The 18,018-nt window shown below is 35.1% G+C and overlaps 1 protein-coding gene across 1 annotated transcript in view; it reads right to left on the bottom strand.

Annotated features, from left to right (window-relative positions):
- Positions 1 to 203: 203 nt before the first annotated feature.
- Positions 204 to 18,018, bottom strand: part of LOC132562049 (limbic system-associated membrane protein-like) — a 107,273-nt gene continuing 89,458 nt past the window's right edge. The window contains exons 3-8 of the mRNA XM_060226772.1: positions 10,815 to 11,019; positions 6,406 to 6,555; positions 4,447 to 4,575; positions 1,571 to 1,864; positions 888 to 1,067; positions 204 to 325 (exon numbers count right to left, since the gene is read on the bottom strand). Of these exons, the coding sequence (XP_060082755.1) occupies positions 204 to 325; positions 888 to 1,067; positions 1,571 to 1,864; positions 4,447 to 4,575; positions 6,406 to 6,555; positions 10,815 to 11,019 (1,080 nt within the window). The remainder of the gene's footprint in view (positions 326 to 887; positions 1,068 to 1,570; positions 1,865 to 4,446; positions 4,576 to 6,405; positions 6,556 to 10,814; positions 11,020 to 18,018) is intronic.

The raw sequence follows: 18,018 nt of genomic DNA, 5'->3' as shown, positions 1-18,018 counted from the left end.
ATGATAATATGATTTCATTTCCTTTTTTCTTTCTTTTTTGTGAAAAATTATGATTAAATCATTATTGATATTTTATAGATTGAAAATAAAAGTAAAAAGAAAGAAATGTTTCGTCAATTTTAAAATACGATTTCAATGATTGAAATTAACTGAGTTCATGAAATATTTGAATTGGAATAACTGAAAATGTCCAATAAGACACATCATGATATAACGTAAAAAACGTAAACAGTATAGGATAAAATACAATATATAAACAAACTCTTCGTTGCTATTATGATGTTACACGTGTTCATTATACGAACGTTCATAGTCCCAAACTGACCTGCAAAGTAAGTAAAACTTTTACATTAGTAATTTTTTTTGTAATTTTCAATAAAAAAAGGAATGTGAAAATGGTACGTTGAATTTTCAAATTTTAAGATATTTATGTACAAAGCATGTAAATATCGTAAATTGATAATTGTGTGTAATGTGTGCATACATTTTGAGTAACGACGCATAAGATGAAACTCAATTAAATGTTACAGACATTTGGAACGGACGATGGCAGACCAGTTGATGTACTACTTTTGAAATTCTATACTTAGAATCCCGGAATGCACTACGCTTTGTTACTACATTAAATATTTGACTTGGTTTTACAGTTGTATCGATGCCGTTGGTACCCAATGTAACAATCTTGAGATTCAAATCAAATCAAAGTAGTAGTATTCCGAGATCCGTATGGTATAATCTCATATCATACACTTTTGAAGATAATTACACGATGTTGTAGTATATATTCATTCACATATTTTCTACTACTCATGTGGCATCAAACCAGGAAAGATATCGCTTTATCCAACAAGCACACACTATCGTCACAATTATAAGCATACTATTACCTAATATTTGAGTATCTGATGATTTATGAATTTGTGCCGACTCCCCGTTTTGACTACGTATGGTACCACTCTCGAGTCGGCCGTCTAGTGTGTTGACGCCACCATTGTGATTATCCTGTTTCACTCTTTGTGGTGTAGTGGCTAGCGTTGTTACTGGGGGCGGCGTAGGAACGACATATTCTGTAAAAAGTAAGGATATTATAAAAGTTATTGGTATGTTATGTGTATTGTAATGCTGAGGACATTGAAAACAAAGTCATATTCACAATCTGTAGGATTTGCAATTTCGTGCCAAGTGTTTATGTATTTCACTTGTGTCGGTCTGTGCATTTTGCTTTCGAAATCTTGTGTACACCTGCCCTTTTCTTCACCCATATCATTATTGCAAAAGGAGTTCGCATAAGGAAAGAATCGGTTCTGATAAATCTATCTACCGTACAATGTGAATGGAAAGGTTTGTAATCCGCAATCGCAATCACCTTTGTACTTTCAATAATTGATTAATTTCCATAGAAACATACCTGACTGTTTCGTTAGTAAAAACCACTGTATGGAGTTCTTATTCTCTAGATATTGCTCGCATACCTTGAAATCATTATTTATCGTATGTAAACGTTTTTTACAAAGAAATTTCATATGTAACTTAAAGAATTTGTACCACCGTGTTACATAGGACGACTTACCATATAAGAGCATATCTCTCTTGGCATGTCCTAGTTTATTGGCTGCCTCACAAGTGTATGTACCAAAATCCTCAGGCCTGACGTTTTTAATCCTGAGCGTCAAGGAAACCGTGTATTTGCTATCCTCGAACACCTCCAACTGATATTTCCATCCCTCTTTTATATCCGGTTGAATGTTTCCAAAACGCCAAACGTTTGATCCTTGTGGCGAAGCAGTAATTATACATTCTAACATGGTTTCCTTGTCAAGATATTGTCCAATGCGTTTGTTTAGTAGACGTATCTCCGGTTTAACTGTAGAAAGATACAATATGTAACAATAAGTCATAAGCTATAGGTTTATGATTCAGAGTGTCCTATCTTGCAGCATTATAGGAACTTTGTAACAATAACATATTTAATGAGAGAATGATGAATATGATTGAACCTTTTTTCCTGCATAGCATAGGGGCAGCAGGTAAATGATTGCCTGTATCGTGTCCTTCATCTATAGTTTCTTTCATTAATTTGTCCTAAATTTGTTGTTTTGAAAAGTGCTACGCTGTAATCATAGGGGCAGCAGGTAAATGATTGCCTGTATCGTGTCCTTCATCTATAGTTTCTTTCATTAATTTGTCCTAAATTTGTTGTTTTGAAAAGTGCTACGCTGTATTCATTTATGTGCATTTTGTACAATCCCACAGAGGGGAGTCTGGCATAGTGCTTTGTTCGCTTGTTGGATTTATCGACCCTTTAACAGTCAGGGAAATGTTCATTAGGTACCTCATCGTCCTAGTGGTGACTATATAATTGAACATCATGCAAGAGGCACGTCATATATGATCTGAAGGATGTATATACATGCGCGAAAGACATGTGGGTTACAGTAGGACTCATTACGTATATAAATCTTATTTAATAAGAATTGAAAAAGACTGATATAATTCACTAGATGTGCGTTAGCATTACTTATCCCATTGTAAAAAACATATGATTTAATTTTCTAATGAATAATGTATATACATCAAATAGTCTTTTTTACATGTTTAGTAAGAAATTTAGAATACTGACTAATTAATGAACATATTATTTAATTTTCTCATCAAATAGTCTTTTTTCATGCGAGACGACTTCCGGTTTTCAAAACGAGGCTCAGTATTCTTCCAATGCGACCGTGATGGCTCCTGTCACCGATATAAAAGCTTAACGCAAATTTTCATTATCGTATACCATTGTGCAACTTATTTTCAGTTCGTTGGCCTTTACGGCGTCACTTTGAACGGGGTTTTGGTTAACTCGTGCCTATCTGTACAGATACACCAAATATATGTACATAAAGGTAGATATATTCCTGTGGAGTTGTTTTCCATTCTGTAGTGACTAGTGAGTACAAAACCATTTCATTAAATGTCTATATCTATATATAGCCAGTATGACATTTTCAGTACCTTATCTACATAATATATATTATTCCATAACTAGATCTGAATCAAGGGTATTTACATTTTTATTGTCATTTTAGGTTACAGTGTATACGTTTTTTTTTTTTTTGTTAAAGACATTTTAAACAATAAGACAATGTGTTAAGTCTAACATGTATTTACCATTTCTATTTTGACTTTATATACTCAAAACATCTTAAATTAGAAGAATGTCATCCTTTTGCAAACAGTAAACTGATGTTAATCACTCTCAAATCTGTCGATTTTGATTTGTGAAAGTGACTTGTAGTCATTGCACCAATTGAACACTTTCAATTGCTGTACATTCCATTAACTTGATGACATGATAATATAATCTTGAGATGACACTTCTGTGAATTTTTACTGATTATATATAAAATAGCGTTGTTCCATCCTCAATACTCCTGGGATTCAGATTACACCCTAAGAACACGTCATGACAAAACTGTAGGTCCCTTGTACGACATCTCGTAGACAAGACGAATAGACTCGTTTCATCTGTTGATATACATCAAACGAATTCCGAGGTCGCATAACGATATATTGTAATGGCTTTGATGTTGGGTGTCGCTCCTTTATAATCCTAAAAAGGAGCGTATCAGTCTGTGGTTGGTCAATGTTTTTCTCTTGAAACCAATGATATTACATCGCTTGCGCTTTCAATTTTGCCATGACATATTCCAGGAGTGCAGAGAGCGGAAGTGGTCGCAACCAGTGGAGTATCGATGTTGGCGTTGTCCATGTTCCTCAAAATTCTCAAAAATGGCAAGTTTGTGCATTTCATTAAGCATAACTATATCATTTTAGTTGTAAAATGTACTTCTTTTCTTTTTCGCCTATATATTTTATACCTATTTTCAACGAAAATACCATGAAATGACGCCGCTTCCCACTTTCATAAGTAAAATATAGGCCCAGAGAACTCATGGGATACTGATAACGTGTTTCAGCAGGTCATTATCAGCAGCGTTATATATTAAATCGAGATGAAACCATTTAAAGTGCGTCCGTAGTTGAAATTGGGAACAACGAAATTATGTTTTATTACATCAATGTGAGTATGGCTACATATGCAGGCTTAGATTAGACAACCTTCAAATAAAATCAGAAAATGGGCGACTTCTTTTTCCCGCGTTCCTCGGAGAATCATTAGTCTCAATTTCATATGATGCTTACAGGATAGTCCGGGCGAATCAGTTCTTCGTTTGCTTAATCACCAAAGGAATGTCTCTCTCCATGTCATATATTAGTCTGTCTGGGTACACGGCGCCGGGTCAAAGGTGGTGTAGGCCGGTTTACCAGGCGATAAATAATCCTTGACGTATGGTGCACTATTTTCCATCCGACAAATTTGTAATCCTTAGCGATATAGAACAAGTGATGCTTTACAATATTTTGTAAAGGTGATTTATGCTGAAAACTGCGCGTACTTACACTGCACTTTGACTTCTATCTGTCTCTGGACTGCAGGTGGAACTCCATTAAATGCCATGCACTCGTATATTCCTCCGCAGTACCTGCTGATGTTGCGGATAACAAGAACTTCCCCCTCTTTTCCAACTCCTAAAATGAATAAATATTGATAAATTTATTTGAAGTCGGTGATCAGATAATAAGATAAAATGGATTTGATGTATGTATAATCTAGATCTTGTTATGTCCCATTTGTTATGTGTCTACTCAAAAATTCTCTGATTATATTGTATCATTTACTTTCAATCTTGTTTTTCTTTTTAAGCTTTTGCATATCAGTTACATAACAAGAGTGAACAATCTGGAATGATACCGACCATAAAAAAGTGAATACGGTACCGGTAGTGAACTTCATTTTACTGCACTCGAAATGAAAGTATCGATATCTCCTATAGTTGAAATAAGATTTGTTCCATAATTATAAATCAACAAATTATTAGATGTGGCACAAGGGCGGTCGGAATTTGCTGATAACTTAACAGTTCATAACTAACTAGTGTTGTTCCCAAATCACCAACTTACGATGTGTAAAATGATAAACTTTGTCCTTAAGGAACTGACTACCATGAATTAAAGAACTTATCATAATAAAACGACAGCAACCACAAACAGTCATTACATTAGCTACAAAGCTATGAGCTTCCGAATGGCTCTAGGATGATATGATGATTATGATAAGAAGGAAGAATGACCGAAGGAAATATTCAAACAGTGCCTTAGAAGAGCTTTTCAAAACAGGTCACAAAAACCTTGTGAATCATTTCATTTCACTTTACGAGGCACAATGTATATTATTGTTTTTAAATAACAAGAGATTCGTCGACAATAATTATCGTATGTGTGTACTGACTAGAATTAGAAATCGAGGACACGGCAGATATTAGTCGCTTACTTCGATATTTTCTTACAAAGAAACCAATGTGGACAGCTTCCCCAGCAAAGCGGTATGATAAGTGTGATGATTTAATTCCCTTTAAGAGAATTTTCGATTTCTGGATAGCAACAACCTTGCATCCAAAGCTTATCAGGAGTTGCAAGATGTCGGCAACTGACAGATAAACTCACGACGCAGGGTTTCGAGATATGCACGTTGATGGAGATTATGGACAAATTTAACTGTCATTATAATGATCTCAACGAGAAACACGTAATTTTGCGATGAGAAGTCGGGAGTGTGTGAGGCTCGTTAGCGTGCCCGTTAGTTTCATAATTATTTACCTTGTTTTCTTTAGGAGCGTGACATTATTCACTTGGATTGACCAAAATTAATATGGCGGGTGTTGTTGATGAAGCAAACAAAAAAAAAAATTACTCTACCGGAATTACCTGTTTTTTTTTTTATTATCCCTTTACTTTTTTCATTAGTCTCCGGGTAAATATTTCCTTTGTTTTAATTTTGACATACTTTTATCAAATCTGAGTTTGGTATTTTTCTATGTTGTTGAAGAAAAAGGAAATCCCGGTGCTCTGGTAAATCAAGGACGACAATTATGTTTGTTACATAAATTGTCACTTAAGAGGAGTCTGTGGTTGTAACCCATGTGTATAGTGTGGTAGGCCATAATATATCGCTATCACTACTGCCGATGAAAATTACATTGTTCGTATTAAATGTGACTGCGTCGTTTTACAATTTGTAATGAGCTATATATTATCGCCGCTATATTTAGAGGGGCTTCCCGAACAATTTCATTGGTCAATTTAACCATTCTGGATAGATCTTTCGTATTGAAATATGAATGTGAAATACAGAAATAATTTGCGATGTAAACAAACTATCAATTCAATTTCTCGTAATATGTTTACCGTAATGTTCCCTTATTAAAACAAATTAAATACCTGTCTATTAATAAACTGTATAAGAGATCACTTTACGTAGTATTAATCGTAACAGATACAACATTGATAGAATAAACATACTTTCCCGCCCTTGTGGATTTTCGTCTGTCCGTCTATACCACGTGATCGTTGGAGGCGGGACGCCTGTGGCATTACACACCAGCTCTACGTCACTTCTTTCTCGCACAGTGAAAACATTGGAGGAGGGATAATCTAGGATCCGCGAGGGAACTGCAATGTATGAATCAATATTAATGAAGAATAAGTAGGTAGGCATGTTAGATACTTAAGATATAAAAACAAAAGTTATTAAGTAAAATTTATTGTATGGAGTAATGTATTTCCTGAACTTCGATGCACTTTGTACAGTCTTTGAGGTTGCAGATGGAAGGCACTTTAATGGGAAGCAGCATATTTATCAAAAACGAAATTCTCACAGGTCAGGAAAATAAAAAAAGCAATACTTGTGCTTCCGGAAATTTGGTCAATGTCTATCAAAGCAATACAGAGTTATCACATTCAGAAAATATGCATAAGATATGAATACTTGTCCGGAACTTCTGGTCTTCCGGTTCTGTTGACTATTTATTTCATTTTTCTGATATCCACAATTGATTTTTCTATTTATTGTGTCATGCGTTTTGGCGCTATTGTATAACATCGTTTTTAACGTTAAGTACAGACCCCAGATGAGCATTTGACATAAGTTAATAACTTTACAATTTATTTTCTATATACCAACAATGATAAAACGTAACAAATATAACAGTTATTTTTGAAGGTCTGGCTACCGCCATCATTTTGACATGTTAATATTTTCTTGTTTTTTCTTGTTTGTTTAGTTTTTTTTTCAAGAAAGGTGTCAAGAGGATGTTCAACATCGGTCTGTATAAACCTATATCAAGCGTCTGAGTAAATTTGCCTAAAGTAATGGTACGTTAAGGGTATCGCCAGTCAACGCAGCATGTGCGATTTCACTACGGATGATTTTTTTCCTTACAGTCGGTAGAAAGAAAGATGAGGTCAGGAAACTAGAAACTCATATAATTTTGGATCCTTCTAAAAAATATTACGTGGTTACCTTTGATTTTATTTATTAATTTGGTTTTACTATCTAGTCCATTAGCTGTAATGTTTGTTTACAATACGCAATCACAAAATTGTACCAATGACATATAAGTGAAAAGCATAGCTAGAAGTAGATACAGTAGAGACAATAATTAATTCAGATACACCAAACAGCTGCTTCATCAGATAAATGCCGAAAACCAACGAGAACGTGTATTGACAGCAAACCTAACCAATATTGAAATATTTCTAAAGAATGACAAATCCTCTGTACTTAAGTTTCACCAGCGGTATCTACCAACAACATGTCGAAAATAGTATAAAGGTTGAACACGTGAATGATACATCTCAAGACAAATTAGAAACAGCTGAGTCAAATCATCAACTAAGCCAACTTCGTAGAAGTAAGTACCAAAAACCAGACCTGGAGGGGTGATACATCGAAATTCAGTAATTTTCTATATTCAAATATTTCAAAAGCACGTCAAAAAGTGTTTATTCTGAATCTTGCCACTTTTTAAATGAATTAAAACGTGGCATGTGGCATATGTAGTCGACATATAATGTCTACAACCTGCAATCTCAAAAATGGCACAAATAACAAAAAATGAACGTATAAAAGATGTTACACTTTCAAGACATCAACATAAATCAAACAGAAAATAGCTAATATCTGACTGCCACTTAAAAAAAAAAACTTAATGAAACATATTTTTGTCATGTCTGCTGACACATTCTGAGTCTGAATCTGGATGAGTCAAAAAAAGACATTTAACGTTTAACGTTATAGATGGCGTAACAATGTGACTACAAAGATTCCGTGTTATGTAAATAAGGACTTAGGATTTCAGATCTCTCATGTCTTTTGACCTGACAAAGATTGCAAACCAAGTATTATTTGGTTAACGAATCTGCCTCTGTCATGTGTTTAATCTCTGTTATTGCTTGGCCTCCCATTACAGAAACTGCAACACAGCAATAGATAGTCTAACTAGACATGTAACGAGGTAAGAGGGAATTAGAAATCCGTGAAAAAAACATGTTATCATTGCGCTTCGCCGTCGATCATTGAAAACAGAGGCAGCGCAGTTCTCCCTTCATTTTTCCAGAAAGGGTGCTATATTTTAGAAAATTAAAAAAAAGAGTCTAAATCAAATACGTTGAATACATTTTCTGTACTGATTTACCTTGCGAATGACATAATGACATCTTAACGACAAATGTTGTAAATAACAAAACTGTTCGCCTTACTGATATATGGTTATTGAACTCAAGGCGGACACTGTCTCCGAAATATTAGGGATACATAGACCACCTGGGAAATGAATGTAGTTTAGTAAGTTAGCACGTGTTTTGTCGAGGTGAAATTCAGAAAAATAAAATAGAAGTATAGGTCGGAATTTAGCTGGAACGAGGTATGTAAATGAGCTCCACTAAAATATTCAATATGTCATACCTAATTGTTTCAAAAGTGCAAAAAGTTCAGATATTCGTTTAACACATATTTGTGGTATCCATCCCAAACTAATATGCTTTTTTTTCCATTGTTTTTACTCAGTGATTTTTTTATTGGTGTGCCATCTTTTTGCTATTTTTATAACGAATTGATACAATTATTCTATGTACTTTTAACTGTATTTCTATTCATCTCACACAACCTTCCAATCATGTTACACCAACATATAGAGCAAAGAGCGTTTCTATGATACTTTACAACCAGGAACTAACTGTGTGCTATATGTTCCGACTAAGGTAACCAATAAGCGGTCCAAGCAAGAAGTAGGAGCTACAGTACTAAAAACGCATGTATTTTTGTGCTGCCAAAGCTCATTGAAATAAAATTTGCATAATAAAGCCGAAGATCGCCCTGCTCTTAACAAGTACACTCGTGTTGTCTAACTTTGTGAAAATAAAAACATAAGATTCATTTTACTTGTCAATTGCAATATTACTATCATGAAAGTAGAACTCAAACAAAAGTGTTGGCACGATTTAGTAATAATTCATTCTGATTGCAAAGTAGCATTTGTAACCCTCTCACAGAGAGAAGCAATTGAAGAAAGTCAGAAGGTGGAAAGAATACTATCTCGCTCCCGTACCTGTCCTGGTCACAGGCTTCGTGACAACGGTCTGTGTAATACGCTGTCTATGACAAAAGTCAGGGGCGCTTTTGTCCCCTCATTTTTATAACAAATGCTTACATGACTGCCGAATTTGATGGATGACCGTGGTTGACCAAGGCTGTCAAACCATCACTAATTAACTAAATAGCTTAACTTCTTACTTTCACGAAGTAACTATATCTCTCCTTAATTAAATATCATTATATTCATAACCAAGTAACACATTACCTAACGGTACATATATTAAATATATATAACTATTTCATCAAAGACCAATAAGTGTTATAAACAAGGGCAAACAACCCAGTATGGTAATCAAGGCAGATAACTCTTTATTTCCCTTAAAACAAGGGCAGATAACCCTTGCATAGGGTTACACATTACTAGATACTTAAAGAGACTAAATGCTTAGATATTCATTTCATATATGGAAAAAGCATTATAACATTTAAATATCGGTTTAAAATTATGTACTGTCTGTTAATTATAATATCTTAATGTTTGCATAACCATTTTATTAACAACGTCAACAAATCTAACCCAACACCCAACACTGATTCATATCATTATCGTTCGGAGAATGTATACAATGTCTTTGCGCGTGCAATTCTAGATTCAGATTAATTCAAATTAATATATTTCGCTCTGTAACGCGTATAGAGTGAAACAAGGGGTCATTTTAGAAAGTAATAGTTGAAATTTGGCTGTCAAGTTAAGTTTTGGCTTCTTGCATAATTATACATAGTAAGAAATCATATCAAAATGCCGGGTTAAAACGAGGCTCCGAAAGCTCACGTGATGAACTCGGCTATCTCCGATCAAAATAGCGATAGGTGGGAGACACAACAGCGAGTGACGACTAGCGTTAATTTAAAGCCGATAATCTTTGTAAATTTCTCTCAGAGAGTGTTATAATTATGTGAAGAGTCTAATTTTAAGTAATGTAATGCTTGCCCGAAATCAAAATAATGAAATCTAACAATTACTCCCTTTAATCGATGCTAGTCTAGCATTGAAACATCTAACGTTTGAAAATGAGCTAGCATCCCCACCATCTTTCCCTTGTATGGCTGTACATGTATATATAAACACGATTATAGCAACTATTGAAAAGAAGTTCTGATATCACAGCCAATTACAAAATTAGTCACATGAAAGACATTTCGACTCAACTGTTACTTTCATTGTATATTTCGAATCGGTATCTTTTCTGTTTAATTCACTTTCCAAATAAACGGAATACGTACATGTGTTTTAAATTACATAGATAGACGAGACAGTGACATTACATGTACCTACCTTGAACGATGAGACGGATCCTTTTGATGGTAACAGGACGGGTGTTGATTGAACACATGTAGTCCCCTCGATCTTCATACTTTACACTTCTGATGTGAAGGTTGTAATCCCCCATAAAAGGTCGTTCTATACTCATTCGTAGATCATTTATAAAACGACTTTCCTTATGACTTACAACGATACGCTTGGGGTTCAACCATACAATCTGAAAATACAAATTGTAAGATCAGATCAGTTTTGTAGATATACAAATAAAGTTTTATATTAAAGTACCTTGAGAAACAGGCACTTGTTATATCTGTACTTGTAGATAGAGCAAAGAAGTTACCACAGGACATATAAGCATGCCTAAATCACTTACGTGATGTAGCGTTTCATTTAATGGATCTGAAATAAGATTAATTAGTTGAAACGGACAAAATGATAGTATGACGTGTTTTCCTTTTTTGCCCTTTAGTATTAGTGTATTTGCAAACCGTCACCTTCTCCCCCCAAAATCCCCCCTTTTATGTTAATTCTGTTTGGCGTTTTCTTAGTTTAGTATTGTTACAACATCCGTGTGAAATAGAATAGTACAGCATACCATGTACTGGTGCTTTATTTGATTAAGATACTTCGTAACGGTTATGATTTCCGACTTTTCTGATACAAGAATAAACGACATCTCAATAACTATTTACTTATATGGTAGTGGATATGTTAATACTCAATAACTATTTACTTATATGGTAGTGGATATGTTAATACTCAACAACTATTTACTTATACGGTCGTGGATATGCTAATACTCAACAACTATTTACTTATATGGTAGTGGATATGTTAATACTCAACAACTATTTACTTATACGGTCGTGGATATGTTAATACTCAACAGCTATTTACTTATATGGTAGTGGATATGTTAATACTCAACAACTATTTACTTATACGGTCGTGGATATGTTAATACTCAACAACTATTTACTTATACGGTCGTGGATATGTTAATACTTATTATATGGTAGTGGATATGTTAATACTCAACAACTATTTACTTATACGGTAGTGGATATGTTAATACTCAACAACTATTTACTTATACGGTCGTGGATATGTTAATACTCAACAGCTATTTACTTATATGGTAGTGGATATGTTAATACTCAACAACTATTTACTTATACGGTCGTGGATATGTTAATACTCAACAACTATTTACTTATACGGTCGTGGATATGTTAATACTCAACAGCTATTTACTTATATGGTAGTGGATATGTTAATACTCAACAACTATTTACGTATACGGTCGTGGATATGTTAATACTCAACAACTATTTACTTATATGGTAGTGGATATGTTTCAATAACTGTTTACTTATACGGTAGTGGATATGTTAATACTCAACAACTATTTACTTATATGGTAGTGGATATGTTAATACTCAACAACTATTTACTTATATGGTAGTGGATATGTTAATACTCAACAACTATTTACTTATACGGTCGTGGATATGTTAATACTCAACAGCTATTTACTTATATGGTAGTGGATATGTTAATACTCAACAACTATTTACTTATATGGTAGTGGATATGTTAATACTCAATAACTGTTTACTTATACGGTAGTGGATATGTTAATACTCAACAACTATTTACTTATATGGTAGTGGATATGTTAATACTCAACAACTATTTACTTATATGGTAGTGGATATGTTAATACTCAATAACTGTTTACTTATACGGTAGTGGATATGTTAATACTCAACAACTATTTACTTATACGGTCGTGGATATGTTAATACTCAACAACTATTTACTTATACGGTCGTGGATATGTTAATACTCAATAACTGTTTACTTATATGGTAGTGGATATATTAATACTCAATAACTATTTCCTTATATGGTAGTGGATATGTTAATACTCAATAACTATTTACTTATACGGTAGTGGATATGTTTATACTCAATAACTATTTGCTAACACGGTAGTGGATATGTTTATACTCAATGACTGTTTACTTACACGGTAGTGGATATGTTAATACTTATTTACTTATACGTATATGTTAATACTTATTTACTTATATTTTATGTTAATACTCTATTTACTTATTTAGTTTTTGAATAACACGTATATATAACTGAAGTCATGAAGACTGTCATAAATGTAATGTCGTTATTATCATCACATTGGGAACTATTCTATTGCTTTGTGCAATATGAAGTTATCTGTGCTTGTTGCTTGTCGCCATGTCTAGTAACTCTATAGTTGGATTGAAGTTAAATGCCGATTTTATCATATGTGTACTATACCGTATTACGATATTAGCTTCACTGTTTTAAGTATATATACGTGTTTATGGTGATTACTAATCATTCTTACGATAGTCTGGTCCTATTTATCTATCGCTTGAAACTTTTCAATCAAAGATGCCGGGATTACGCCTACTAGAATACACAGTCGTTTGTTTGGTTCGTAAAATAAACTGAATCAGATTGCTTTACATCTAGAAGCAAACATATAAGTCTGGTTTATAGACAAACAGTCTTAATTCTTATGTCTTTCAGACAGGCTAATGTAACGGCCATATTAAACGAAAATCAGATACTCAACCTTTGACCAAATACAATCATTAATTCAATTATTGAAAAGAATTTGTATCTTCCATCTGAATTTGTATTTAATTGACAGTAATAAATATGTCATATCATGTCAAATGAAATATGGATGTTATTGTGGTCCGGAGTTGTGGTTTGGTCCTAAATGCAATTAAGTAAGGACAATAAATTGCTGGAATGCTCTTCATGGAAATATTCGGCCACTTGAGACGCATGTTAGAAAGCTATATCGCCTGTAATTGGGTCTATATTACACACACTCAGTTATTATCGAAAAAGCATCATCCATCAAAAATTCCGAACATAAATCTACCGAAGAATAACGTCACTTCCGGGAATTTATAACATATTTGCATATAATAGTGTACGTTAGAAATACTTTATATTCAGAAAGGATAAAACGATTTCCGATTGAAGGGAGAGATTGCTATTGCTTTCAGATATCGGAATACTTTTAGAAAAGAGGGACAAGTGAAATGATATGATCTTGAAACCGTAACATTTTCTGTCGAATATTATACCGCGCCGGAAGGAAACGTGACATTAGATCAGTGATTTGTGACCAGATGGTATTATAGAGTCGATGTGAATACTCGCGGAAGACTCCATTATTTATCTGTTATCCAGATTGTATTCCTATCGACTGCATACAACACCTATCATATGTTAATAGTTTGATAAACATCAAGAAAATATCAACATGCGAACGTAATCATAATCCTAACTCAAATTCCATAAAACTAGGGCAAAATATGAACAAATGACAGATTTACACGGATGCTGCTGAACTACATGGGGAGTAAGGGAATATAAGTGTCTTCTGCCTCATCGACGACACCCGCTATATAAACATTGGTCAGTCAAAGTAATATTGTCATGTTCTCAAATGAGAACAAGGTGTACAACAACGGAACCAACAAGCAAACATTAAACATGTCTAGCTTCATTTTGCTAAAAGAAATTGAATATTTCTCAATGAAATCACTATGGCGACCATAAAACTTCTCCATAATTTCCATCAACTTGCATCATTTGAAACCCTGTGTTAACAATTTGTCCGTCAGTCGACGACTTCAGCGTTTGTATTTGTAGTTATATATAATTTGCATTTACCTCAAAACCAAGTTAGCAAGTCCGTGACAGGCAGCAACCTTGATAAACAGGTAAGCATATACAATAATATGACAATAGAGTTAGAAATTGGAAATTTACTTAAGCATTTTACTTTTTTCCTATGTTTTGAATAAAAGCTATTTATTAAGCATTGCTGTCTGATTAAGACGTGATGCGGTTCTCAATAATATTGCATAGAGCGACGTGTCTAGTGTCACTGTAAGAATATTTACATTCCCATGTCGTAGACTTGAGCTATTTTCAGAATGAAATAACAATGGAATTCTGAATGGAAGTCGATGTCAATAGGTAACAACGATCACGAGGGCAGTTCGATTGCTACGGATTTCATATGTGGACCGTCAAGTCGACGCCAAGCAATCGAAGCTTAGAAATTTAGTAATCTTCTAGGTTTTGGTACTAACAGGCGTTGTATGGCAAATTAAGTACTTCACAATTAATATGTTCTGTCATATTTTCATAGCTTTGTAAGGTTAGTTTAATTTTGGTGCAGGCTTCCACCAATTCATCAATTGTAGTATATTGATACTTAAAACACCGGCGGCTATTTTTGTTTGCCTGGTAGACATATAAATGTATTCCTATGTCACAGGACTGTATTTAAGTGTTGTAGATTGACTTGTGTTTCGTATGTTTTCATTTGTTTAATCAATTAATTAAATCAAATGCAATTGGACTTAAAATTTATTTTCTTGCCTTCATTGGACTTTTCATTTAAATCTCAAGCATTTGTTGGACATTTGATTAATTTCTCATGTTGTTCTTTGTTTATTAACAACTCTTGGACTATTTTTTTCTTTCATCTTCAACAGTTTGAAGTCATTTCACTTTGCCTTCAAGTTCTTCTGCAGCACCTATGGACCCTTTATACGATGGTATTGTTTATTAAATTGCTTAAACATGTCGGGCCGAGAAATTAAAAACTATTCTGGAATCTCTGAAAGCTTTCAACAAGTGGTTGGCGGATTATGCGAAAAAAGGAGCTGTGCCTAAGACAGATGGAGTCAGTAGAGATGCTACTGCCCAACCAGACCATGTTGATATTCTTCCCCGTGTTGTCACGCACCATCAGCGACTAATAATTTCACAATTTTGCGGATTTGGAGCTGATACGTCGTTACTTGCCAATTTTGCCAAGATGGAGAGCGTTTATGGAGCTGTAGAATCCCATGAATCACTACTCGAGAACTTTTACAGCACTAAACATCAAGAGGATGAGGATATTCATCGTGGGGATGTAGGCTAGAGGAGATCCTCGTCAAAACCAAGCAGAAAGGTGAGGTAGGATCTGGAAATTTACAGGAGACGCTGAGATCCAAGTTCTGGAGTGGTTTCATCGACTCTTACGAGACATGTCTGGATACAAGTTTGATTCCATAAAAGAGTACGATAAACTCCTAAAAGCTATTAGACAGATAGAGTATGACTACATGGACAAGAAGTAAAGTAAGAAGCCCAGTACTTCGAAGATGACAGTGACTGATGTGAAGGAGCCAGACAAGATGGAGGAATTGCGGACGATAGTTAATCAACTGTCTAACAACTACAGAAATATGAAGAAACAGTTTATTGGTCAGAGGAATAAGAGGTTTGACAGAAATAGAGGAAACCAAAACCCAAATTACAAGAATCGTAGATCGTCCAAGGGAAATAACTCTCAGTCTCACTACCAGGACGATAGGACTTATAGAGATGACAAGCCTACCTGTTGGCATTGCGGCCAAAAAAGGCATTTTGAAATCTGGACCACTCAACGAAGAGTTTAACGGGTAACAGTCTAAGATGGGTCAACCTTAGACTGGAAGACTAGACGACCCAATGCACACTCTGCACAATTAGTTGGAGAATGTAGTGAAACACTTGTTTCCATTCCCGGAGTTGAGGCTTTATCACTACTGGATAGAGGTTCGAGTGTATCTACGGTTAGTGAATCTTTTTATCGGACACATTTACCGCACACCGATTTATAGAGGCAGAACTTGAAAGGCTACCAGGACTTGACGGACAATCATATCCATGTTTGTTCCTGGTTGTACATGGCAGCGATTATGATAAGTCAGTACCTATACTACTGGGGATTAATGTACTTCTGTAGGCCTTGAATTGAAGTAGACGTTCTTACGGTGGAAGATGTCTACCGGATATGAAGATTGAAGACCCGTGGTACTTAACCGTTCGTTGCCTTATGCTATGTTCCAAGGAGCTTAGGAAGAAGAACTTTTGCATTGGTAAGGTGAAGCTAGCAGAAAAAGGAAACATCTCGACACCATCGAATTCCAAGGTTACTGTTCGAGGAATCGTTGACAAGCCGGTGAATTATATTCCTATTTGCGTTCTCCTGCAACCTATTAAGACAGATGTTAAACAGTACTTGGATATAACACCGGGACTGCCACACTGCGACTACAGCGACTTGCAACACGAGAGAGAGTCCGTACCGTATCCATACCTTCCAAGTCTATTATAGTGGAGATACACCCAGTGTCAGTTGAGGGAATGTTAGAAGATTACAGTGTTCTTGAAGAAAGGAAAGATTTCAGAAGCCTGTTGAATTTGGATACATCTTCATTATCTGGTCAACAGCGACAGCAGATAGACGACCTCCTACTTAATTTTTTCGATGTGTTTTCTTGTGGAGATCTCGACCTAGGACACAGTACTAGAACTCAACACAGGATCGAGTTAGAAGAATCAACACCCTTTAGACAGAGATTCAGGAGGATACCCCCCTGCCATGCTGGAGGAAGTTTATTTGAGCTGCGTGTGGAGTGGTCAGCCGTTCTCAAAGTCCTCTTGCGTTGTGTTCGCTCGGAAAAAGGATGGAGGCAATTATACAACAAAATCATAAAAGACTCCTATGCCCCGCCGCGGATAGAAGAAATTCCTGACTTTCTACATGACAGTAAAGATTTTAGCGTCCTTGACACGAAGAGCGGCTACCATCAGGTTGAGGTATTGGAAGAACATAAATAGAGGACTGCCTTTGACGTGGGACTTTTGGGACTCTTTGGGACTTTTGCGAGTACAACAGGATGCCACTTGACCTAGTAAAAGCTCCTGTTACGTACCAATGGTTAATGAAGTTCTCTTTAGGAGACTATATCGTATCCATTTGTTTTATATATTTGGATGATCCTATAATTTTCTCAAAGGACTTTGAGGAGCATGCCGATGGTTTAGCTCTTGTATTACCACGATAACGGGGGAACAGAATCAAGTTGTCACCTAAGAAATGTACTTTGTTTACATCTATAGTGAAGTGCCTAGGATTCAATGTTTCCGAGAATGGTATTGAAGCGGATACTGAGAAGATCGAAAAGATTGTTCAGTGGCAAACACCGAGTAACCCGAATAAACTTCGACAATTTCTCAGCTTTGCGGGCTATTATCGGAAATTCGTCAGAAATTGTTGTTCTACCATTGCCAAGCCACTGAATGATTTGTTACCTCCTAC

The sequence above is a fragment of the Ylistrum balloti genome, unplaced genomic scaffold, assembly GCF_031769215.1.
Source record: "Ylistrum balloti isolate Yb309-2 unplaced genomic scaffold, AGI_CSIRO_Ybal_v1 Utg371338, whole genome shotgun sequence".
NCBI lineage: Eukaryota > Metazoa > Mollusca > Bivalvia > Pectinida > Pectinidae > Ylistrum > Ylistrum balloti.
Note: the sequence above shows the minus strand (reverse complement) of the source record. Positions and strands in the feature narration are given on the sequence as shown.